General features: G+C 31.8%; 1 protein-coding gene and 1 long non-coding RNA gene across 2 annotated transcripts in view; one reads left to right on the plus strand and one right to left on the minus strand.

The window, feature by feature from the left end:
• Nucleotides 1-3,667: 3,667 nt before the first annotated feature.
• LOC115879350 lies at nt 3,668-4,957 on the minus strand. The gene is made up of 2 exons (XR_004049698.1): nt 4,436-4,957; nt 3,668-3,925 (listed from the first exon to the last, which is right to left on the minus strand). It is a non-coding gene; the product is annotated as an uncharacterized LOC115879350 (long non-coding RNA).
• Nucleotides 4,958-19,358: 14,401 nt separating this feature from the next.
• LOC115879069 overlaps nt 19,359-23,668 on the plus strand; it is a 39,627-nt gene continuing 35,317 nt past the window's right edge. The window contains exons 1-2 of the mRNA XM_030895713.1: nt 19,359-19,554; nt 19,627-19,832. Of these exons, the coding sequence (XP_030751573.1) occupies nt 19,359-19,554; nt 19,627-19,832 (402 nt within the window). The remainder of the gene's footprint in view (nt 19,555-19,626; nt 19,833-23,668) is intronic.

A 23,668-nucleotide genomic window follows, 5' to 3' on the forward strand; every position in this document is an offset into this window, starting at 1 on the left:
AGTTTCGAAAAAAGTACAGTTGTCAAAGCTCAACTACTAGAGCGTGCAACATAGAAGTATTGAAAATGAGTAGTTCAGAGGAAGAAATTATTATTTTAGCCATGTTGTGTGAAGAAGAGGAGGAAGAGAAGGAAGCTAAGAAAAAAAGAAGATTTTGGGTTCACCCTATAAATCAAAAGAGAAAGCAATATGGCGAATTTCATTATTTGTTTCCTGAATTAAAAAGATTCGAAGAAAAGTTTTTCCAATATTTTCGAATGTCACAAATCAAATTTAATTATTTTTTTTTGCTATCGACTCCCATATTGCATCTTTTCTTTCTTGGTCTCTATATATAAAATGCTTGGCTCGTATCGCACAGCTCTGGATACTTTTGTACCAGTAAAATAAGCTTTTCTTCATTCATATTTAAAACGATTTAAAGGTTCGAACAAAAATAAACGAAATCTAACCTACATCATGCGACTTGAGCCAGCTAGCGTACTCGAAATACTGACAAACCCTTCAATATTTGCATGTTTGTGGAGATGACCTGTTTTGACGGTCGTGGCTTGTGGCGGTACGTGCTGGTACTGGTCTAGTGTGCTCTACTCTATTAAATAACACGGTCACCTTCACCGGTATATTTTACTGGTCTGGTCCGTGCCGGTCCGTGCAGGTATAGTGTGCGCGATCTTTTATACCTACACGGACCGGCACGGACCAGACCAGTAAAATCTACTGGTGAAGGTGGCCGTGTTATTTAATAGAGTAGAGCACACTAGACCAGTACCAGCACGTACCACCACGAGCCACGACCGTCAAAACAGGTCGTGTCGGTCAGGGACAAATATGGCAATATTTATGCCTGGTCGTGCTGGTCCGACCTAATGTGCGCACCGGCGAACCAGCACACCTCCACAAACATGCAAATATTGAAGGGTTCGTCAGTAATTCGAGTACGCTAGCTGGCTCAAGTCGCATGATGTAGGTTGGATTTCGTTTATTTTTGTTCGAACCTTTAAATCGTTTTAAATATGAATGAAGAAACGCTTATTTTACTGGTACAAAAGTATCCAGAGCTGTGCGATACGAGCCAAGCATTTTATATATAGAGACCAAGAAAGAAAAGATGCAATATGGGAGTCGATAGCAAAAAAAAATAATCAAATTTGATTTGTGACATTCGAAAATATTGGAAAAATGATGAAATTCGCCATATTGCTTTCTCTTTTGATTTATAGGGTGAACCCAAAATCTTCTTTTTTTCTTAGCTTCCTTCTCTTTCTCCTCTTCTTCACACAACATGGCTAAAATAATAATTTCTTCCTCTGAACTACTCATTTTCAATACTTCTATGTTGCACGCTCTAGTAGTTTTGACAACTGTACTGTTTGAGCCTTGACAACTGTACTTTTTTCGAAACTCTCGCTTATGTTGCTGGTCTGTGGCGGTAAAGTGTGCGACGTCATGCAGGATGCAGGTTTGTGCTGTGCTGGTCCGTACTGGTCCGTGTAGGTATAGTGTGCGCGATCTTTAATAGATCAAGCGGACAAAGAATATAAAATACTTTAAAATGTGCATTCAGAAAGAAAGAATATCTCGAAAATTATCTAAACAAACATTTTTTTTTCTTATCAGTGAAAAACATCGACCTCGTCGGCCTTGCGGAATTTGTCGGGTATTTACAATGGTCGAATTGTATAATTACCAGCTTTTTTAGCATATCTAATAGACAAAAAGTATCTGGTCGATTAGTAACCAATTGGCACAGTCCGAAAATTATCGATTTTTATTTTCTCTTTTTTTATTGGCCGCTTCAAAATTCAGAGGATCAAAAAATATTTTTCTCTAGTAAAAGACTGTGAAATACGCCCCGCCATCTGGTGCTTTACATCCATAAACGTCTTAGGTTGAGCTACTTTAAAAATTCATATACAAGGGTCGTAGGTATGAAAAAAGTAAAATATAAAATGGACAAGCGTTTACTTACATTGTAAAAAAACTGCCACTTTTAGTTTTGCAATCCAAACGCAATATTTCTATTTCACAAAGAAAAATATCCGACAACACTAAAATCACTGAAACTTCCTCGGCTGACAACGAAAACTGAAAAATATAACGGCACTTTTTGTTTTGGACCTGCATATCAACATTACGCTGTACTATTATGTGTTTGTTGTTGAAATAATATAAAATATCTAATTATAACTTGTAAATTTTAATATTTTAACATGATTTTAACTACTTTTGACAATAACTAACTCATATAACTAACTCATCTAACTTTTTATCAAGATGACATTTTAGACGGAAACTGACATATATGTCATAATATTTGAATCTTAAATATGTATGTAATATAATTTAAATTACTTTAATGGCAACTTTATACTAAGAAAACATTTATACATTCACAAAATACAACAAAGTCTAATAATATAGTTTGAAAACAATGAATATTGAATTAAAATTGAAACAGTTAAGCGCGACCCCTTGTGCCAAAATTAGATGATTAAATTTTCGCAATTTTTACACCATTTGATGACCGGTGGCGCCTCTAGTGTTTGTTCGGGCGGTTGGTCTTTTACTCCCGCTTATGGCCATTAAAGAAAAAGTTCTAAAGGGGGATGTTTTGTGAACACAATTAAAATTAATAAAATATCCTAGCAACAGCTTGCGGTAGACTGTTGTATCCATAGAGAAAGCATAATATTTAGCTTATAAAACGATAAACTTTTGATTTCTAACCAATATTTTTCTTGACGGATAATCAAAGGCCAAAATGACTTTCCTCCCAAATTTTGAAGTATAATTAGTGGAAAAGTCAAAAGTTTGTTAACTTTTTCCACTAATTGAAAATTACTACCACTAATTATGACGTTCTGAATGCTTACATTAAAAATAGGTGAACAAACTTCTACGCTAATTGAATCCACTAATTTATTCCACTAATTGCGAGGTTCTGAATGAAGCATTAGATTCATTGAAATAAGAGCAACAACTTCAACTCTAATTGAAACCACTAATTTACTCCGCTAATTTCGAGGTTCTGAATGAAGCTTTTAAAACATCAATATTAAATGAAATTTAGTTCATTTGTTTTATTAGTTTGTATTTCTTTAAAATTTACTTTTATTATATTTTAATTGGGACATAAAATAATAAACTTGATTATTTTACCTCATGAGGTTTGTTGATTTTTTTTTACTGTTAAATGGGGGTAACAGCGGTCAAAATTTTGTACATCATTGACAAATTAATGCCGAAATATTGCCAAGTAGTGCCAAATAATGATAAGATATTGCCAAATAATGCTAGATATTGCCAAATAATGTCAAGTACTGCCAATTAATTTAATTAATTTCCATACTAATATCAGCAATACCACTAATTCCTGTGACAATGCCAGACATTGCCAAGTATTGCCAAACCATACTGTGTAATTTCTGATGTAACAATTGTCGTCATTTCGTTAGTTTTCTAGGTATGTATTTGAAATTGGTATATGTATATGATAATAATGCAGACTATGCATATTTTTATTTTTAAATTACCGTTTATCACTTTCACTACAACGAAAGAATTAAATTAAAAAAAATATACATTCTGTTGCCTTATTATCATATGCAAGTTATAAATATGTAATAACTTTAGATTATTTTAACCCTTAAATGAAACAATCAACCAGATAAACCACTTTTATTATTACGTCAGTACAGCTTGTGCTATTTTTTAATATTTACTGGTACTCTGGTGCGCTCGTACTGTCGCAGAGCAGGCGCGTTCGCTCGGCCTTGCCCAGGCCTCTCCCGTCGGTGGTAAGCCAGAGCCATCTAGAGTGTCGTTGCGCATGCTGATCTCGCTCGGCCACCCTGGTGTCATGATGTCATTTTTATCATATGTTAACACGGCCATTCTGCAGGTGGGGCGTCCTCGCACCAATCTGAAATTAAGAAAACACCAAAACAGTATCGATGTTCATTTCTTATCATCAAAAACTATGAAATGAAAACATTTTTTTTTATTTCGTTTTATTAATCGTAGCTAGTACTACCACTACTCTGTCTATATTTCAGCATCTAATTTGGGGTTGCCACTGTCTCTAGGCATAGTAGGGTTGCTACTATCCTCTATTATTCAGCATCTAAGGTAGAGTTGCCACCTTCACAATTAATACTTTGAATAAAACAATCATTGGTGGGATCGCCACCCTTATTAGCAGTTGCTAGTGGGAACGCCACTATAAAATCATTCTTTTTGTTACAACCAACAGTATATAGTGAGATCGTCACTAAGAATCATTTAAATTATTATTATTGGTGGGACTGCCACTCTTTATTCTAATTATTATTATTGCTGGTGGGATTGCCACCCTTCATAATCGCCACCCTAAAGTTGGCAAAGCCAAACTAAAATACAATTTTTAAGATAATATAGTGGGATTGCCACTCACCTTTTTTTTTAAATTATTCTCATGACCATGGCCTCAACTGATCGTGAGCAGCTACTGTGATTCGTTGTCCTTTCTTGTGGAGCTGGTATCGTTCATGCGGTATGACCTTTTTTTTCTAATTTTTTTTTTAATTTTATCTTATCGTAAGACTACTACTATTTTCACTATAATAGAAGACTTTATTATTATTATTTATTATTCTCCTTGAATAGTGTATCTACTCAAATAAATTTTGAATATTAGCAGTACAATCAATTATTTATTTTAATTTATAGCGGGAGTGCCACTATTTCTTTTTTTTAAGAGTAAAAAGCACTCTTTTTTTCTGATTTTAGTTTAATTTATCATGAATTTGTCAGTCAAACCCATTCCTAACAGTTAATGCCTCTTATACTTTGGAAAACTAGTTCTATATCATTTAACATTTTATCCATTCTTTACATTCTACAACATGCTAGCCATGTTATATGTGGAACCAACTATTATCAAAGTTTACAGGATACTATTACATTATGAATATTGCAATTTACATCGCTTTCTCAGGGAATGCCTGTCGATTATCTAGCCACAAATAAAAACAATTTTGTTTTTGCTGGTGGTACAAGTTTTATAATATTTTTTTTTTATAATTGTTTTAAATCAATGATTCTTTAAAAGAAAACATAATAACTCGCGTAGCTTGCGCCTCTCTAAAATAAACAACAACAAAAAATGCTTTGTCTTATAAAATGCATCTCGAACTGATAAGCTCCGAGCTCTGCGTCACCGAATATTAACACAAGACTGTTGAGTTGCATTTTGTCGAAAAACTTTAGCTTAAAATAAAGAAAGATTTACCACAAAATAAGAAAAAACACTTTGTGCTCTAAAACAATATTTGTGTGCTCTTAGTGTTATGTTAGTGTGTTATCTTATAGACGAAATCTTAGACATTTTTTTTATATAAAAGATGTTCTTTTTTTTTTTTGAACTTTGAATCTACTTTCAACATTTCTACGGGTCTGGCCTATATAGCTGATATTGCATTCTGAACAGTTTAACTTATAAATTGCCTGATAGTGTTTAGGGTTTTTTGTTTTACTTTTTAAAAGTAAATTTGATATGGTTTGAGACGGTTTACTATTATATTATTTAATTTCTTATTATTATGTTATTTATTGTTTATATTAAATCTATTGTATTGTTTCTTCTTCTTTAGTTCTAATAGCATGACTTAGTGCGAGAGCAAATGTTCAATGAACCTTTGATTTATACGCTGCTAATTTATGTTGTATTGAATGTTTAAAATTATGAGGATCTACATTTTTATACAAGAGAATAAAATATTAAAATGTTCTAATTTTGAAAAGTGTTTCTGTAAATTCAGACAGAAAGCTTTCTGCAAGTAACGGACTTAGGGGAGAACCCAAAGCTAAATAATTTTTTTTTGTTTATCAATTAAAATGTCTTTAACACAAAACAATTCTAGTTCATGCGTAGCGTCAAAAAGATCCAAAACTTATGTCAAACGATAATGTTAATCTTACATTTTTGCTTAATGTTAAATATCATATTTAAATTGATTGAATTATTGATAATAATCTTTATTTGGCATATTAGACAACAAGTCTTAGTTACGTCGAAGGAAACCAGAATTGAACCCTGATTAAAGGGGTGATATTCCTTAGTGTATTTGTAAGTTCAATGCAGTTCTTGCTATTTTTGATTGAAATTATGTAATTACTGTAACAATTGTATAATTTTGTCAATAAGCGTAAAGTTGTCAATGATTTTTGTTTTGAATAAAGTTTTCTGTCAAAAGAAGACATATTACTTCCTTTTTTTTTAATACAAAGAGAAAGTGAGTTCTAGTGTGAGAATATTTTTAGTATTCGGTTCTAACTGTCCGAAATAAACTATTGCAATTGTATCTTTAAATTATTTTAGTGATTTCAATATACTTCATAACTTATGGTATTGTACTATTGGACAATCTGTATAAATTGTCGAAATAAACTCTGGCAATATATTGGCGTATTAACAACTAGGAAAGAAACTGACTGCCACTATTTTCGTTGAAATATAAAACTAATTAAGTATGGCATTATTATTCTTCTCGTATTGATTTAAGTTTTTAAATGACAGCTTATTAAATGAGAACAAATAATTAAATTCAATCGTTCAAAAGACTGTAAGTTAATTCAAATAAGTTTTGTCGGGTAACTTATTCGGGTAGTCGTATTAAATTACCAATTCTTACATTACCAGTAAGAACTAAATTAAATCGTTTGTAAGACTGTAAGTCAAATGGTCTGATACTTATTTTTTTTTTATATTGTGGAAGGCCATGGTTGGAGTTGTTTATGTGCGGTCACATTTGTCCGCCGCCGCCGATCTTGCTGACGCAGCGCATATCTGGCGTTGAGGAATGAACTGCAACTGCATTCCATGCCTGTCAGCTGAGAATCTTCCATGGTCATGTCCAGGTCTCCAACCATAAACGAATAAAAAATAAAAATAGCTTGATTAATAATATACTCATTATTATTAAAACTTTTTAATACTCAACTTTTGTTCGAAGGTAAACAAATCAGTTTGACTGTGCTAGACATAAAAGTGCTGAGCTCGCTTATTCGGGTTATTTTCCAATCGTCCTTCAGCTTCTGCAATGGCCTTGTCCGGATCGACGACATCGGTGGCGGTGCGTCGCGTCGGAAAATGCTGAGGAACCAATAATCTGGAACTTGATCCATGACGTAACACATCTGGTATGTGATCAACTCTCGAATGGATTGTGTTTATCTTCTGCAGCGGCAAGCAGCGGGAAGCACCGTGATCCAAGTTTGGTTTCTGTGCTCAGCAATAACAGTTGCCTGAGCTCTCGCCATCTCTCTCGGAAAAAGCGGTGATGAGGTCATCATAAAACGTCCGGCGTTCGGCGACAGTATTGATTACTCTATGTTTTTATAGTCTTGCTTCTTTAATAATCGTCATCTTATCGTTGACTCGGTCTTTAACTTCGTTGTATTTCGAAGAATTTCGTCACACTTCGTAGTCTTTCAGCCATTCGTGAATTGCGTATACGCTGTTGCCTTGATCGTAGTTTCGTAGATTACTCGTTTACAGGTTGTGTAACCAAATGAAGCTTGCGCACTAGATACATCTGCTACGGTTACGGATAGGTGAGGCGTTGGCTTCAAATACTACGATGATATCATCGCCATCTTTGTTTGTTTCGCTAAGTCAGCAATTTGTCGTTGTTGGATAGCAAATAAGTTATTAATATTTCTTTTCACTGTACTCTGACTGTACTGTACCTTTAGAATATTCAGAATTTGACTAGGCATTGGGTGACAACATTTTCATTTGAAGCTCCTGCACACTTCGACGAAACAATGTCTTCTCTTCATTGCAATGTTTTCATTTTGAAGGCACTCACAAATTGTTTTATTGTTTATTTGCCCTTTAACGATCATTAGTACACAGGAGAAATGATTCTTCTGATAGTCCAAGTCAGAAATTGGCACATTTATCACATTTCGCCATGTTGCGCAATAATGTCTTAACGTTCAAAAACTTCACTTTTCACTAATTTTGGGGCACACTGGCTTAATATCTGGACACATCCCACTTCTGATAATAACTTTAGATTATTTTAACCCTTAAATGAAACAATCAACCAGATAAACCACTTTTATTATTACGTCAGTACAGCTTGTGCTATTTTTTAATATTTACTGGTACTCTGGTGCGCTCGTACTGTCGCAGAGCAGGCGCGTTCGCTCGGCCTTGCCCAGGCCTCTCCCGTCGGTGGTAAGCCAGAGCCATCTAGAGTGTCGTTGCGCATGCTGATCTCGCTCGGCCACCCTGGTGTCATGATGTCATTTTTATCATATGTTAACATATGTATTTAAATACAAAAAAATGGAATCGAGAAATGCAGCACTGTAGCCTAACTGCGTGGTCAGCTTGTATATTACAATTGTCATATCAAATGAAATTAAAACAACCATTTCTTTATTTCTGTCTCGATCTAATAACAAATCAATGAGATCGTCTTTCTACTAAAACTAAACTACCATATTTCTTAAACATAATATAAAGTTCACACTACACTATGGATATAGTTGGATAGGTGGTCGTGAGTCGTGAAAATGATCTCCACGTACAACAAAGTCTACTGTCTATAAAAAATTGGTTGGTTAGTATTGACCTACTACTGCGGTACTTTACGTGTCAAAAATAGATAGAGAAGAAGCCTAAACGAAGGGCCAAATATCAAAGCAACTAAACACGAAAAAATCAAATTAAACTGCTACATCTATCTCAAATAATACTACCGGGTGCGTCTCAAAAGTGGCTCACCTCTATAACTTTTTTATTTTTTTACTTAAAAAAGCAAGATTTGGAGTGTGACATAAATTAGGATTGATTGACGTATTCAATTGTTTTCGGTCACTTCCTGTTTCACCGGAAATGACTACAACTTTTGATTTTTAAATGGCACCCTCAGTATTTTTTTACTTTATTCGATAGAAAATAATACTCTGAATAGAATGACATATTATATGTCAAATTTTGACATTTTGGCATATGGTTTATTTGAAATTATAACTTGCGGTTCGTAACGAAAATTTGACTCGAAATACCAAGTGTGTGGTATCAAATTATTCGTAAAAAAATGCTTTTTCCAAATATGCTAATGAGCCACTCTTGTTCCATTTGAAAAAATTGAGATATGATTAAAAATACGATTTGAGCATTTTCTAACTGGTCAGGACAAGACACTAAAAACATTAGACGATCAGATCTATTTTTTCCAGGGCTCCTTGATTAAGAATTAGTGTTTTAACATAGCCAGGACACTCTAGATTGAATTTTCAAATCGATTTTTTATTAAGCAAGAATGTCAAAAGTTCACGTATGATATGTCATTCTATTTAGAATATCATTTTCTATCTAATAAATTAAAAAAATTCCGAGGGTGCCATTTAAAAATCAAAAGTTGAAGTCATTTCCGGTGAAACAGGAAGCGACCAAAAACAATTGAATACGTCAATCAATCCTAATTTATGTCATATACTAACACACCAAATCTCGTTTTTTATCTGAATAAATAAAAAAGTTATAAGGATGAGCCACTTTTGTGACGCACCCGGTATAACCCTCGGAGATAAAATATCTCCCTCCAAAATATTCCATTTGAATCGCTTAAAAATCAGCAGTAAGTCGATTTTTTAAGTCTCTACAAGGGGATCAAAAAAAGATGTGTGGATCGGGATGATCTTTTTAAATGAAATGTATATTATTGCATTTTTGTATTTCTCTTAATCACTTTACATAGTCCTAAGAATAAGTGTGTTTTTATAATTTCATAATATAATACTTTGAAACATTTTAATTATCCTGTCACGAGTTATGGTTTTGTTAGCTGTTTAGATTGTTTATTACTTTATAAAGAAAGTAAACATGAAAAAAATCTTACAATAGATATAAATACATGTAAAAATGTATCTTTCAGCCTTTTTAAAATATATATTAAAAATATAAGATGACCTAAAATCAAAACTATACTAGGTACTTACTAACTTATAGTTAGTTTCAGTAGCGTGTCGTGGATAAAAGGGCGGAGGGGGCGAAGACCTTAAGGGGCGCAATGATCAATAAAGGATCAAATAAATTACAAACTTCTTTTTTAAAAGACTACATGAAAACTTTTATTTTTTTTTAATTATAAATTTGTTTATTAAAAAAGTTAGTATAAAAAACAGTTATTTCAAAGATGCAAGCGTCTTGTTTTAACCGATTTAAAAGAATGAATTATTTCGTCTATATTTAGATCCTGGGCTGTGTCTGCTTCAATACTTAGAAGTGATAAATAATTGGTTCTATCTTGTGTGCTGGTGCACCTCTGGTAATTATTAATTCTTCCTAACCTACTGAAAGATCGTTCTGCACCAGCATTGTTGGTGGCTATCGGCTATAGTGTAAAAAATCCTCAGTAATGCACATAAAGATGGATATGAAGACTCTAGGTCATTGGAAATTAAAAATGATAAATATTCGTCAGGTCAGTCAGGTGCAAGTTTGTTGTCATCAGCATTAATTTCTTTTAATAAACTGCAAAAATGTTTATATTCGTCAACTAAAAAGGTTTAACATCCGCTTGGTACAGTATAAGACATTTTAAATTGTCATCATTGATGTCCATATCCAATAAACAATTAATTTTTTTTTGGCATATATTAAGGAAGTCTTCAAACCGATTCTCTAGAGTACCAGTTAAAATGTCCAAAGTACCATAAAGCACTGATATCTTGAAATTATCTTCAGAATTTTGATGTAGGTAATCATTCTGTATTTCATCATGATTTTTTTTATTCTTCTTTGTCTTTTTGTGGAAAATGATGTTAACGTATTGCATTTATTTGCCAAAATAGTAGCTTGTTTTTTAAAATTTTCAAAATATCTTTCACTTCTTAATGATTTGAGATCTTTAGTTACCGCAGTAATCATATGAGCAGCTGTACATAAGTTAATATTAACCTTTTGCAAGTGATTGGACAATATATTAATTTTATTCAGCACTTCATTATAATCGATTATATTTCTGTCGGTGATTCCCCGAATTTATTTCCATCGCGACTGCTTTCGTCTTCTTCTTTGGCGGCACCGGCGCAACGTTATGTCTAGCCATTGTATTTTTATTTATAGACAATGGTCTAGCGTTAGCGTAGTTTCCCACCCATATGAAAACTTTCGTACGTATACGCCTACTTCATTAGAGATTTAAATTATTAAATATAAGTAAACATTAAAAAAATAAAAATAAAATGTGAGAAATATATACGTCATTTTTTTATCTTGAAGAGTTAAGGGCACGGTAGGGCACCGTTTCTTTTTGCGTTAAATTTAGTTTTTCTATTTTTTCTCCAAAGGGCGCCAGAGGCGCTCAGCTCATAGGGGCGGAGGGGGCGTTCGCCCCCCCTGGCCCCCTATGCGACACGCCACTCGTTAGTTTGTACTTACTTTATAATAAATATCGTAATCTTTAATCATATAGAGTGTTCAAAATTCCATACGGAACTTTCTAAAAAATAAAATATTTATTCTTTGTTTTTTTAATTAGGTTAAATCATTTTTCCCCCTTTAAAGTAAAGTCTGTTCTTCTGTCCAACGAGTCAGTGGAGAATATCGCCAGACGACATCCAAACGACACAAAATTCAATTTATTTGTAAATTAGTGCCAGAGAAACTTTACAAACATACCTAAATAAATCTATAATTTATTTTTCGACGAAGTCCGAATTTTGTCAGAATTTTAGAACTGACTTGTCCGGGATTTCCAAAAACGGAAACCCTAATCTAAGTCAACTGAACTTATCTAGTTTGACTGAACTACTTTGTAACGTTAGAAATAATCTTATTATTCAGAACGACTGACTTATTGTTATAACCGAAGATGATTAAAAATAATTAAACGTAAAAAAACTAAATAACCGCAATGATAAGATTATATGCGGATGTATGTGGTCCATTATCTCATTATGTACTCTCAGTTATGTACTCACAAAATACGTATCATGGCTTATGTGAAAAAAATCTAAATATTACAATATGTATTTTGAATAAGATATTACTGAACTTGCTTATTATTGTAACTAATTGAAAGTGCTGATATTTTGAAAGAATCCGTCTATTTTTGCAAAATGGCGGGTACTAACAATCGTTTACAAACTAGATGGTTAGTTTGCAAACTATACAGGGTGTCCCAGAAACAAGTGCAGATATTTTAAGGGGTAGCCAGATCTGGTCAAAAGTAACATCTTTTCTCTTTAACATTTTTAAAATAAATTGAACCACATTTTGAGAACCGCTGGCGATAACCTGCTATTAAGGGTTTTCACTAGGGCTTTCAGCTTATTCGACCAGTGCCTTCTATTAAAAGATCAGCCTTGGGGCGGACTTTTGTTTACTTCATCAGCTGTACATACTTAGATATTGGGTTAGATTCCGTTTCATATTTTGTCGGTTGATTTTTGGTTTTAACTCTTTGATTTTTGGTATTATTTATTATTGTAGTGCAAAAAACTAATTATTTTGGTGTTTAAGTGACATAAACTACTACCAGATATATGGTCATTCTCGGTTTCGCATAAAAAAATAGAAAAATTGAAAAATTACACGTTGTGTAAGTGATTTAACCTAAAAGTACCCATACATTTTTTACTTATCGTGATTTTTGTGTGTGTTTTTTAAGACTCTAACAATTCATCAATAAAGCTTAAGTGGAGTGTGTTTTTGGTGCTATGCCTCATCTTTGTTGTGTTCCTGGTCTGGTGGATAGATAGTTATACTAGGCAGCCTAAAGTATCCGGAAGAGCAAGAAAAGTGGGTACGGGTTATAAATCAAGAGAATTCTATTGAAAATATCTTTAATAGATTTAAAAATAATATTCTCCCATGATGGTATTAATGAAAACTGGACAATTATGTTTATTTTATTCATATTGTGGAATCTCCACTCCAAGTGTTGTTGGTATGTTGGTTCAGCTTCGATAGATTCAAACACGTAAGTAGGTATTATGATATAGGGAAAAATAAAGAATATGTGTATTAAAGATGATGAAAAAGATTATTATTTTGAGTTTAAATTTTAAAAAAGATTTTTGTAAAGACAAGACTGATACAGTTTAAAAGAAGAATGTATTTTTGTTTGATAATATATAATGTATGTCAAGCATAACATATATTTGTTCAGTAATTTTTAATTAATAGTGTTGATTATTTATAATACCAAATTAATATCAAATATTTAAGTGATGGCTGAATACAATATGAATAAAATAACAATAAAATTGGTATATTTGCATAATACAAAATTAAGTTTTAAGAATAAAGGTGTTACTAAAAATACTAAGAAATTCATATTTCTTTGTTTTAATTGGTCTAAAGTTATTTACATTTTACGTAAGAATTATACCGTATCATCGAAAAAAATCGGCGTCTAGTTGGCTTGGAAATGAACATCGATGACATTCCCTAAATAACTGTACACATAAAAATAATTAACTAGAATTTTTACAATCTTGGAAAATTTGATATTCTTGAACCTTGTTGCTAAATATTCTAAATTTTTTTTGATTTTCTTGGGATTTAGGTTCGGGAAAAACGCTGATTAAATTTTCATTTGGTTTTCATTATTTTATTTGGTTTAAAAAAAAAACGTTTCGGCTAACATTATAGCCTTCATCAGTGTTGTGTCATATGAAAAAAATAGTGTCGAATATAATCCAAAAAATTACATATAAAATATTCACACCACGCACATAATGTTTACTGCGTACTCCATAGTCAATGTAGATAATTTTAGTGTTAAGAATAATAATTTTAAAAAATATGTGGTCATCTTTTGATAAGTTTATATTAGTTTATTAATTCCAGTAAACATTATGAGGTGTGAATTATATTATATATGTAATTTTTTGGATTATATTCGACACTATTTTTCTCATATGACACAACACTGATGAAGGCTATAATTAGCCGAAACGTTATTTTAAACCAAATAAAAATAATGAAAACCCAAATGAAAACTTAAATCAGCGTTTTTCCCGCACCTAAAAATCCCAAGAAAATCAAAAAGTTTAGAATAATTTTATATATAAAATGCCAGCGATCTTCATTTCATAGCCATCGCTGACGCCTTTTTTTAGATAATATTGTATTATTTGTAAATATAATTTTTCGAACATTGATACTTGCAAAATATACATATAAATTTTGTGAATGCAAATAATAATACATCACTATTAGTAGATATTGAATGTTTTTTGTTAAATTAGATCGATTTTCAAACCCTAAAATTGAAAATATATTTCATTTTACCCAATATCTTATGTACCTATACATTATTTGTATATTGTAAAACATTTGCTGCATTTGTATGGTTTATAGTTTATTTGCCAAAGTATTTATTACTATAAATAGGTATATATGTTGTAGTTATTAACTGTATATTATGTATATTTCATGTAAACTATATCATTTTTAAAATACAAACCAAAAGTCTGAGGAATGATTATGTTTTCCATGTATTCTACAACATATTTATTAATCCGTTATATCTAACTAGCGTGACGTCATAAATCTCGCCCGTAGGCTGATCTTTTAATAGAAGGCACTGATTCGACGCCTCAAGTGAATAAGCAAGTGGCACTAAAAAGTTTTTTAAAATTTGCCGGAAAATGTCAAGAAAAATATAAAATTTTCAGCCATTTTTTTTCGCAAAAAAAAACTTATATAGGCGTCTTTCTGGGGCCGAAATATAGTACCACTTAAAATATCTGCACTTATTTCTGGGACACCCTGTATAGTAATTTTGGTTAATGTCAGAATTTTATATGCTATTTTTAATATTAACCAATTATTTTAGTTAGTTTGAATAATAACCATTTATGATTTTGAGTTTTAATTAAAATCAAAATAACAAGATTGCTAGCTAATTTATAAACTAACAGAATTGACTCTATAAGTTTACTTGCAGTGTAATTGTCTTTATAATCGACAAGTTGTCTGTGATTGTACATGTACATATTCTTGTAGTTTTTGTCAACTTAGAATAATTATTTACTGTACGGTTTTCTGGTATTTTGAGATTTTTTAAGTAACTACTTGTACAGGGTGGGTCAAATTCGACGCTTTTAAATGGAAACACCCTTTTCTATAGGAAATAGACAAAAACTAATGTCGGTGTCTGGAGCTCAATTTTATATCTGTTACCGTTTCGGAGTTACGGGGTGTTTTTCAAAAATATGCATTTCTAACAAATCGCTGTAACTTTTTTGCTATGGAAAACTTTGTATTTATATGAAAACATTTCCAAAGCACCTTTTTACCTAGAATTTAATGGTTTAGGTTTAATTTTTTTAAAATTAATACTTTAAGAATTATCAACAGAAAATTTGATTTTTTATATGGGACACCCTATATATTTTTAGTTTATTGAAAAGAATTTAAAATTACCTTTCCAAAAATATAACACACTTGATATTTTGCTCGATTCCTCTTCGAGATATAGAGTATATAAAAATTCGCCCCCTTTAAATAAGTAGGCTTTGAACGGCACCGGCTGTAACGCAAAAAAAATCTAGCTGTGAGCATCAATTAAAACGAAAATAATATTTGCTATGAGAGACGCAGAATTCTATAACAATTTATAACATTTTAAAACAATTTTAACCAACATCAACACATTTAAACTATATCTAATAACAATAAAAATAAATAGCAAACCAAGACATGAGATTTTGCTACAGGTGTTTGACTTATCAACAGTCTTCTGTTATGGACAGACCGGGCAGTTTTTGAACATTTCTCGCGGAATTCATTAACTCAGTGGGGGTGAAAGATACCCTCGCATAACTGCTAAGTATTTCTAATTCTTGTCTAGATGATACGCAAGAATAAGGAACCTTTATTCTCCCGCAAATATATCCATAGGATTAGATCCATGGCACTAAGTCAGGCGGCCTCGACGGCCACCGGCTGGGATCTTGGTTAGCTCTTCAATTATTCTTGAAATTGGCTGCAAAAATTTGCTGATAACTTCAGCGTTCAGAGGCGGTGCATCCGTCGCCTTGCTGGAAAAATATGTTTTCGAGTTCCATTAAGGGCATATCATCAATAAGGGGTCCAAAGCCTGCCAGTTAAAAGTGGCGAACTTTTAAAAATTCTGTATTTCGAAGGGGATTATAACAAAATATCAAGTGTGCTATATTTTTGGAAAGGTAATTTTAAATTTATTTCAGTTAATTAAAAATATAGGGGGTGTCCCAAATAAAAAATCAAATTTTCTGTTGATAACACTTAAATTATTAATTTTAAAAAAAATATACTTAAACCATTAAATTCTACGTAAAAAGGTGCTTTGGAAATGTTTTCATAGAAATACAAAATTTTCGATAGCAAAAAAGTTACAGCGATTTGTTAAAAATGCACATTTTTGAAAAACACCCCGTAACTCCGAAACGGTAACAGATATTGATATACGGTTTTCACCATCATGTTTTTGATGAAAATTGAGCTCCAAACACCGATATTAGTTTTCGCCTATCTCCTATAGAAAAGGGTGTTTCCATTTAAAAGCCTCGAATTTGACCCACCCTGTACATGCTTACTTGTGTTACCACTATGGTGGTAACAAAAAAAAGCATGATGTCTTAAATTGAATTTTTGTTATTATATTCTCCAGATTCTTTAGGGAAGAAACCGCGACATCATATTATTCATCATTGTAGTAGCACAAGTAAGTTTCTTTCATAAGCAGGAGTTTCTTAAGAAACTGCAAAATAATTACCCAAGTCAAGAAGTAACAAGTCTCGCCCAAGGAATAACGATTGAATTATAACCAGTAATAATAATTTCTTCTTCTTTACGTGCCGTCTCTTTCTTGGAGGTTGGCGATCACATTGGCAAAATCTTCATGATTCTCGGCTTTCCTTATGAGTTCTTCAAAAGTTAGGTGAGTCCAGTTTCTGATGTTTCTCAACCAAGATAGTTTCTTCCTGCCGAGACCTCTCTTTCCTTCAATCTTACCCTTAACTATCAATTGTAAGACGTGGTATTTTTCATTTCTCAATATATGCCCTAAGTATGATGTCTTTGAGCAATTCTCTTTCTCTGCCTATCCTGTTGTAGACTTCGGTATTTGTGATATGGGCTGTCCATGGAATTTTAAGCATTCTTCGATATATCCATGTTTCGAACGATTCGAGGTGATTCATCTCTTGAACTTTCAGTATCCATGTTTCTGCTCGGTATAATAGGATTGACCAAACATAACACTTAACGAGCCTAGTTCTCAACTCAAGGTCCAATCTGGGGTTCTGGAAGACGTTCTTCATTTTCAAAAATGCATTTCTCGCTTGTTCTATTCTAGTTTTTATTTCCACATCGTTGTTCAAGGTGTTAACTATCCAGGACCCCAAATATTTGAACTTGTAGACCTGTTCTAAGGTATTGCCATTTATTTTAATAGGAATTGGTGCATTTTGGTTTCCAAATACCATGACTTTAGTTTTGGAAGAATTGATCTTCATCCCGTAATAATAATTTAGTAATATAATATACCGGGTGCATCTCAAAAGTGGCTCAGCCCCTATAACTTTTTTATTTTTTCAGATAAAACAACGAGATTTGGTATGTATGTGTTGTGACATAAATTAGGATTGATTGATATATTCAATTGTTTTTGGTCACTTCCGGTTTCACCGGAAATGATTAGAATTTTTTTTATTTTTAAATGGCACCCTCGGTATTTTTTTACTTTATTCGACAGAAAATGATACTCTGAATAGCATGACATATCTTATGTCAACTTTTGACATCCTCTCTAGAGTGCCATATGACTATGTTAAAAACACTAATTTTTAATCAAGGAGCCTTGGAAAAATAGATTTGATCGTCTAATGTTTTTAGTGTCTTGTCCTGGCCAGTTAGAAAATGCCCAAATCGTATTTTTAATCATATCTCAATTTTTTCAAATGGAACGAGGGTGACTCATTAGCATATTTGGAAAATGCATTTTTTACGAATAATTTGATATTTCCAGTCAAATTGTCGTTATGAACCACATGTTATAATTTCATATAAACCATATGCGAAAATGTCAAAAGTTTACATATGATATGTCATTCTATTCAGAGTGTCATTTTCTATCGAATAAAGTAAAAAAAAATCCGAGGATGCTATTTAAAAATTAAAAGTTGTGGTAATTTCCGGTGAAACCGGAAGTTACCGAAAACAATTGAATATGTCAATCAATCTTAATTTATGTCATATACTAACATACCAAATCTCGTTGTTTTATCTAAAAAAATAAAAAAGTTATGGGGGTGAGCCACTTTTGAGACGCATCCGGTATATTATATTAATATGCTTCACTTGAAATGACTACAACTTTTGATTTTTAAATGGTACGATCTACGATAATTTTGTACTTTAATCGATAGAAAATGAATGACATGGCATATGTCAATTTTTGACATCTTCGCCTAAAAGAATAGTATGTACTTTAAATTTGAATCTAGAGGGCCATGGCTGTGATAAAACCACTCATTTTTAATCAAGGAGTCTTGGAAAATAGATTTGATCGTCTAATGTTTTCGTGACTTTCCCTGGTTGATTTCAAGATGTCCAAAGCTCATTAGCATATTTGGAAAAAGCGTTTTTTACGAATAGTTTGGCAACGCATATTTGCCGTTCCGAGTCAACTTTTTGTTACGAACCGAGCCATGACACTCTAGATTGAAATTTAAATAACTATTTTTAACCGAAAATATGAAAATTTGATATATGATATATAATTCCATTCAGAATGTCATTTTCTAACGAATAAAGTAAAAAAAGTAAAAAAAAATCGAGAATCAAAAGTTGTAGTCATTTCCAGTGAAAGAGGAAGTGCCAAAACGAATGAACGAATATCGAATATGAATTTTTAAAATTAAACTGTGGCCGAAGCTAAATGAACACTTTAATCAATCCTGCTTTATGTCATAAACTAAAATGCTCAAGTCTCATTTTTTTTATTTGCAAAAATAAAAAGGTATAGGGGTGAGCAACTTTTAAAAAACACCCAGTATTAACAAGCCACAATATATCATCAAAATATTTTATTAATTATTATTAACATTCAGAGTAAGGTATTGAATGTCAAAAAATGAAACCGTAATATTTTGAAGAAAATAGTTTGAGTTTTAAATATTCAGCACATTATTAATCTCTGGCAATAAAAATCAATTACGAGTTGCAAGTATGCTGTGCTTTGGTTGTGCTGAGTGCGCTGTTAGTTCCAGTTAGTTGTTAGTCCTTTAACAGATTTTGTTCCAAGACGTTGGCAAGCATGATAAGATTTTAAGTTTATTTATTATATAAAACTATCGCAATGTCAGATGACATCTCTATTAAACAGTGGTGGCCGAACTATCCTCATCCAGTTCAGAGGTACTTGACATGGAGGGACAAAAATACCCCAGCTCTAATGTATAACGATGTAGAGATTAGAAAAAACTATTCAAAACAATTTGAAAAATCTGAAACGGAAAGAAATAAATCGCTTAATGAGTGCAGTATAGAAGAAGGTGAAAACATAGCTCGCGATTTCATTTATACAAAAAATTGGCGTAAGTAATTCTCTTTTCTTTTTTTAATAGGTGATCAGAATTACAAAGCTAAGTTGAGACCGAGGAAAAAATACAGAAAGAATAAACATTCGGTCAAACATATTTGCGAAACTGAAGTTCCGATTCAAAAAAAGGAAAAAGACGAAATGAGACCTTACAAGAAACGTTCTTTTTACGCTGAACTGAAGAATAAAGACTGTTCTTTGGACAATAATGAAGAAAATACAGAAAAACAGGTACATACTAGAATAGGTAATATTAATGGAAAATTACTTTAATTAATAATAATTAATAAAATTATATACTGGGTGGTCCGAGTTGTATTCGGGAAACTTTCTTTAATATTGTGCAGATAACAATAAGTTAAAAAGTTTGTAGGTATAAATGCTTAAATATTAAGTACCTATAAATGCTTAAAATGCTTCGTTTCGGAGATACAGGGTGTAGAAGTTTCATTTTTATTTCGAATTTTTCGAAATAATTTTTGAGCTAACTCTAACTAACTATATTTGGATTAAAATTTGTGTTTAACATGAAAAATTCGCTAGCAAGAAAAAATTAGCTGTTTTGAAGAGTAATAACTTTTCGTCCGTGCCCATATTACACTATTAAGTGAAAAAACTTATACCTATTTGCGTTATTTTCTACACAAAAAAGGTCTCTTGGCAAAAATCGCTACGAATAACGGTTCTCAAGATATTTGGAATCGAAATAGTCAATACATGTCATAATTCACAAAAATTATACATCATGTTGACTGGATAGTTATTAGTCTGAAATAATAAATTTCAAAATGTTTTTGTGCCAAAGATTCAACAGAAACTGTTTTATCGTATTTTCTTCTAGAAAAACTTAATATGATTAGTTTAAAAACATAAAAAGTACCAAATTTATCATTTCAGTTAAAGAAGCATCTAGTCAACATTATGTATTTAATAAAATTATATAAGGATTCTTGCCACTTAACTTCTTATATATACAAGTGGCAAGAATCCTTATATAATTTTATTATATACCTATACTGCAAGAAATTTGTTGTCTATTTTATAATTTGGCTTGCCTGAAAAAAAGCCTTTTACCATCTTTCAACTATGGATAGTTTTGCCTCGGTGGTACGACTATCTCCCGTACGGTGGCCGCTATCTCCCGTTCGGGACTTAATATCTAAGCGACACTTTCCGACAAGCCGGAATTAACTATCTCTGCGCTGTGGTTGTCATTTTGTGGATCTGCCCAAGCTCACCTGATGATGGAGTAGGGCTCCGAAACCGGTAGTGAGAGCAGGTTGATCCACATTATGACAAACAGAGCGTAGAATTAAATTTCTATATCAGCAGTTAAGTGGCAAGAATTCTTATATAATTTTATTATATACCTATACTGCAAGAAATGTGTTTTCTATTTTATTATTTATTTATTTATTGTTAATTATGACATGTATTGACTATTTTCATTCCAAATATCTTGAAAACGGTTCATCGTAGCGATTTTTACCAAGAGACATTTTTTACGTAAAATAATACAGAAATGAAATATTTTTTCATTCGTTAGTTTTATACAGATACGGACGAAAAGTTATTACACTTCGAATTAGTTAAAACCATGTAGGTGGCGCGCTCTACAAGTAGGAGTCATATTCACATCGAACCCCCCCCCCCCCAAATTTCTCTTGTGAAAAATCACGCAGACACAAATTTTCTTCCCAAACATCGACGTTAGTCTATCCAAATATCAGAAAATATTTGGAAAAAAACGAAATAAAAATGAAACTTCTACACACCGAAGCGAAGCATTTTAAGAAATACATTTATACGAACTTTTTTTACTTACTCTTATCTGCAGAATATGCTGCCGAAGTTTCCCAAATACAATTCGGACCACCTTGTATATTTTTTTTAAATAACCGATTACAGTGGAGTATTTTTTATGTTTTCAAAAACTTAATTCAATAGTCTGAGCACTTGTATCTTTTCTTTTTATTTTTATAGTTTTTATAATTTCTATTCTATAATTTATAATCTACAGTTCTTTTCAATTTCATTTTTGTGGCTTGTTTTAACTTTATGAAGTTACAAAAATTATTAATGAAAAGCATAAAAGCAATATTTTTTCTAATAAATCATTATTTGAAAGCTAGTTTTAGAGCCATTGTTAAAAGACAACAAATATTTTGTGGTGTGGCTCACCCCTATAACTCATTATTTTATTTTTAGATAAAAATAACAAGATCCAGTATGTTAGTATATAAGATAAATTAGGATTGATTGACGTGTTATATTATTTTCGGTAACTTCCTGTTTCACCAAAAGTGTCTACAACTTTTGATTTTTAAATAGTACCCTTGATATTTTTTACTTTATTTCATAGAAAATTACATTCTGAATGACATATCATATGTCAACTTCTGATATTTGTTATAAAGTGTCTGTGAAAGGAATGCGGACAAAAACATTTAAATAAACAGCAATATATTTTATACGTCGACTTGACGAGTACGTCACCCCAAATCGCTCCGCCCACTCATTTTATTGGCTACTTGCAAATTTGTCGAATTTTTATTGATGTGACGCGTCGTCTAATTTTTTACGAAAAACATCGAGAGAATATCGTTTCCCCTCTCACGGATACCCCGTAGCTACAGAACGGACAGACGTACTGTAACTGGCACACCCTAGATTGAAATTTAAAATACTTTTTTTAAGCGATGTTATATGTTATAACGTATGATATAGATAATAAAAATGGCGTCAGCGATGCCTATGAAATAAAGATCGCAGTCATTTTATACAGGGTATCCCAGAAATAAGTGCAAGTATTTTAACTGGTAGTATAGTTGAGCCCCAGAAACACGCCTGCGGTTTTTTTCGCGAAAACATTTTTTTGAAAATTCAAAATTTTTTGGAATAATTTTTTTTAATATTTAGTTTAAAAACATAATTTCTTGATAATATGGCAACATAGGTATTAGATTAAATTTACAAGAAAGAAAATCCAGAAAAGATCCAGTGGTTCTCAAAATTTTAGCAAAAAATATTTTTTTTTGGAAATTTTCGGAAGTAATTACCCAAGTGCATCAAAATTACCGATAATTTTTCATGAAAGCATGTTGTCTAAAAACTGCATGAGTTTATATTCATATTTTGCCATAAGAGCCCGACTCCGAAGGAGGAGGGCTCTTCCAAAATATGAATATAAATGAATGCTGTTTTTCATTGACAACATGCTTAAATGAAAAATTATCAGGTTAATTTTGATGCACGAGTGTAATTCGGTAGAATATTTCCCGAATAAAAACATGAAAATACAAGTGAAAATTCATAGATTTTTTAAAAATATTTATTTGAACATATTAAAAAAATCTATTTAAAAAAGAAGCAATAAAATGAAACAGAACTTATAATATTTATTACATTCTTTTTGGTATTTTTCCATTAATAGCTTGACTGTTACATTCCAAATAGTTTTTACCTTCTTAAGGAACCTAAATTCCGGTTTATCAGTGTCGTTCTAATTTTATTTAAAAAACGTAAAACTATGATGTAGGGTAGACGTGGGGTAGACTCAATAATTTGTTGTTTTATTTTACGTTGCGAATAAATGTTGGTAGTTTATAACAATTAAAATTGTTATAAAAATATATAACTCTAATAAAAATAGAAGTATTTATTAACATAAACATCCGATACGCTACTGAAGCAGGTAAGTCAAATTAACGTATCTAAATTCTTTGACATCTAATCTTTGACAAGTAATAAATAAAAGCTAGAATGCAAGAAAAATATATAATTTAGTCAACTTAAGTGAATTTCATAAATGATCGGTTTACTACACGTATGTATATTATATAGTCACTTACTAGCGAAAAGTTGTTCCATTATTTCACTCAATTTTTGCCGAGATCTACCGCACGCTACACAACCAACTATTTTAGAGTCTTTTTCGATAAATCGCGATAGTGTCACTGCTAATTTAAGTTCTGCCACAATTTCCATCTAGATTTACTACCTTTATACAACTATCAGTAGTAGAATAAATAATAAATAATATAAAATAAGCTCCTTAAAGACTGACA

The sequence above is a fragment of the Sitophilus oryzae genome, unplaced genomic scaffold, assembly GCF_002938485.1.
Source record: "Sitophilus oryzae breed Bouriz unplaced genomic scaffold, Soryzae_2.0 scaffold_1576_pilon_pilon, whole genome shotgun sequence".
Classification (NCBI taxonomy): Eukaryota; Metazoa; Arthropoda; class Insecta; order Coleoptera; family Curculionidae; genus Sitophilus; species Sitophilus oryzae.